The 1,186-nt window shown below is 66.1% G+C and overlaps 1 protein-coding gene across 1 annotated transcript in view; it reads right to left on the reverse strand.

The window, feature by feature from the left end:
* ARMH1 (armadillo like helical domain containing 1) overlaps nucleotides 1-1,186 on the reverse strand; it is a 107,361-nt gene that overhangs the window by 72,460 nt on the left and 33,715 nt on the right. The window contains exons 7-9 of the mRNA XM_029229167.1: nucleotides 526-648; nucleotides 352-424; nucleotides 76-205 (exon numbers count right to left, since the gene is read on the reverse strand). Coding sequence (XP_029085000.1) covers nucleotides 76-205; nucleotides 352-424; nucleotides 526-648 — 326 coding nt within the window. The remainder of the gene's footprint in view (nucleotides 1-75; nucleotides 206-351; nucleotides 425-525; nucleotides 649-1,186) is intronic.

Below are 1,186 nucleotides of genomic sequence, written 5' to 3' on the forward strand. Positions count from 1 at the left end.
GCTGACGTGCCCACGCGCTGTGTCCGCCGCGCCGCCGCGCCGCCCGCCGCTCGGCCGCCCGGCCGCCCAGCGCACCTCTAGCGTGAGGCTGGCCTGCCGCTGGCTGTTGCTGTGGTCCATGTTGCCCATGGCGGCCATGAGGCTGTGCACCACGCGCACGGGCAGCATCTCCTCGGCCAGGCTCGTGTTGCCTCGCGCCAGGATCCTGGGCGTGGGTGGCGTGGGGTGGGGGTGGGATTCGTGCTGCGGCGGCCCCGTGGGACCCTCCGGCGGCCGGAGCGCTCTTGGGGGCCCGCGGGCAGCGCCGGGGCCTGGCTTGCCGCATCCGCCCACTACCTGCTGCCCGCTTACCCGATGGCCTTGGCGGCCGCGGCCTGCTGCAAGAACCACGGCAGGTGGGCGGTGAGCTGCAGAACCGAAGAGTCTGGAAAAGGGAGGAGTGGCCGTGAGGCTGGAGGACCCCTCGTCCTCGTCTTCCACCCTGCCCCGTCGGGGTCCACCACCCCGATCCCAGCGGATCCCTACCGCTGACGATCTGGGACTGCTGTTTGCTGGTCTCCTTGAAGGACGGTTTCAGCAGCGCCACGAGGCCCTTGAGCAGCGCCGGGCACACGTCGCAGTTGACCAGGTCCTTGATCAGCTCGATGGCTGGGGAAGGCAGGGGCGCTGGAGAGGCCCACCGCTCCACTGCCCGCCCTCGCCCTCGCAAGGAAGCAGTACCCCCTCCCCTCCAACTCTTTATCGACCTTTCTTAGCACCTCTTACTGGCCAGCACTGTGCCAGGCGTGGGGGGAGCTGGGCCGGCGACCCCTCAGTCCTGCCCTTCTGGAGCTCGTGGTTAAAGGGGAGAGGGAGGAGGAGGCCGAGGCCCCCTGGGACTCACAGAACCAACCAGAGCCGGAGGAAGAAGCGTTGGAGGCTTAGAGGCTGAAAAGAGCTGGAGGTCCCACAGAGGTAGGGCCGCCAAAGGGCTTTGAGGAATCTAGAAGGTTTCCCGGAGGAGGGAAGGACGGCGGGTCTTCAAAGGGAGACAGGATGGGGAAAGACAAGGGGTGAGGGGAAGACAGAGCAAGTGGGTGGGGATGTGTAGCAGAAAATGAGAAAGGAGGCAAGGTCGACAGCAGTTTAGAGAAACTTTCCTTTCTGATGGACCCTTATTGAGGCCTTGTTTGCCTAGGCTCTGTGC

The sequence above is a fragment of the Monodon monoceros genome, unplaced genomic scaffold (assembly GCF_005190385.1).
Source record: "Monodon monoceros isolate NGI ecotype Baffin Bay Population unplaced genomic scaffold, NGI_Narwhal_1 Super_Scaffold_18, whole genome shotgun sequence".
Lineage (NCBI taxonomy): Eukaryota > Metazoa > Chordata > Mammalia > Artiodactyla > Monodontidae > Monodon > Monodon monoceros.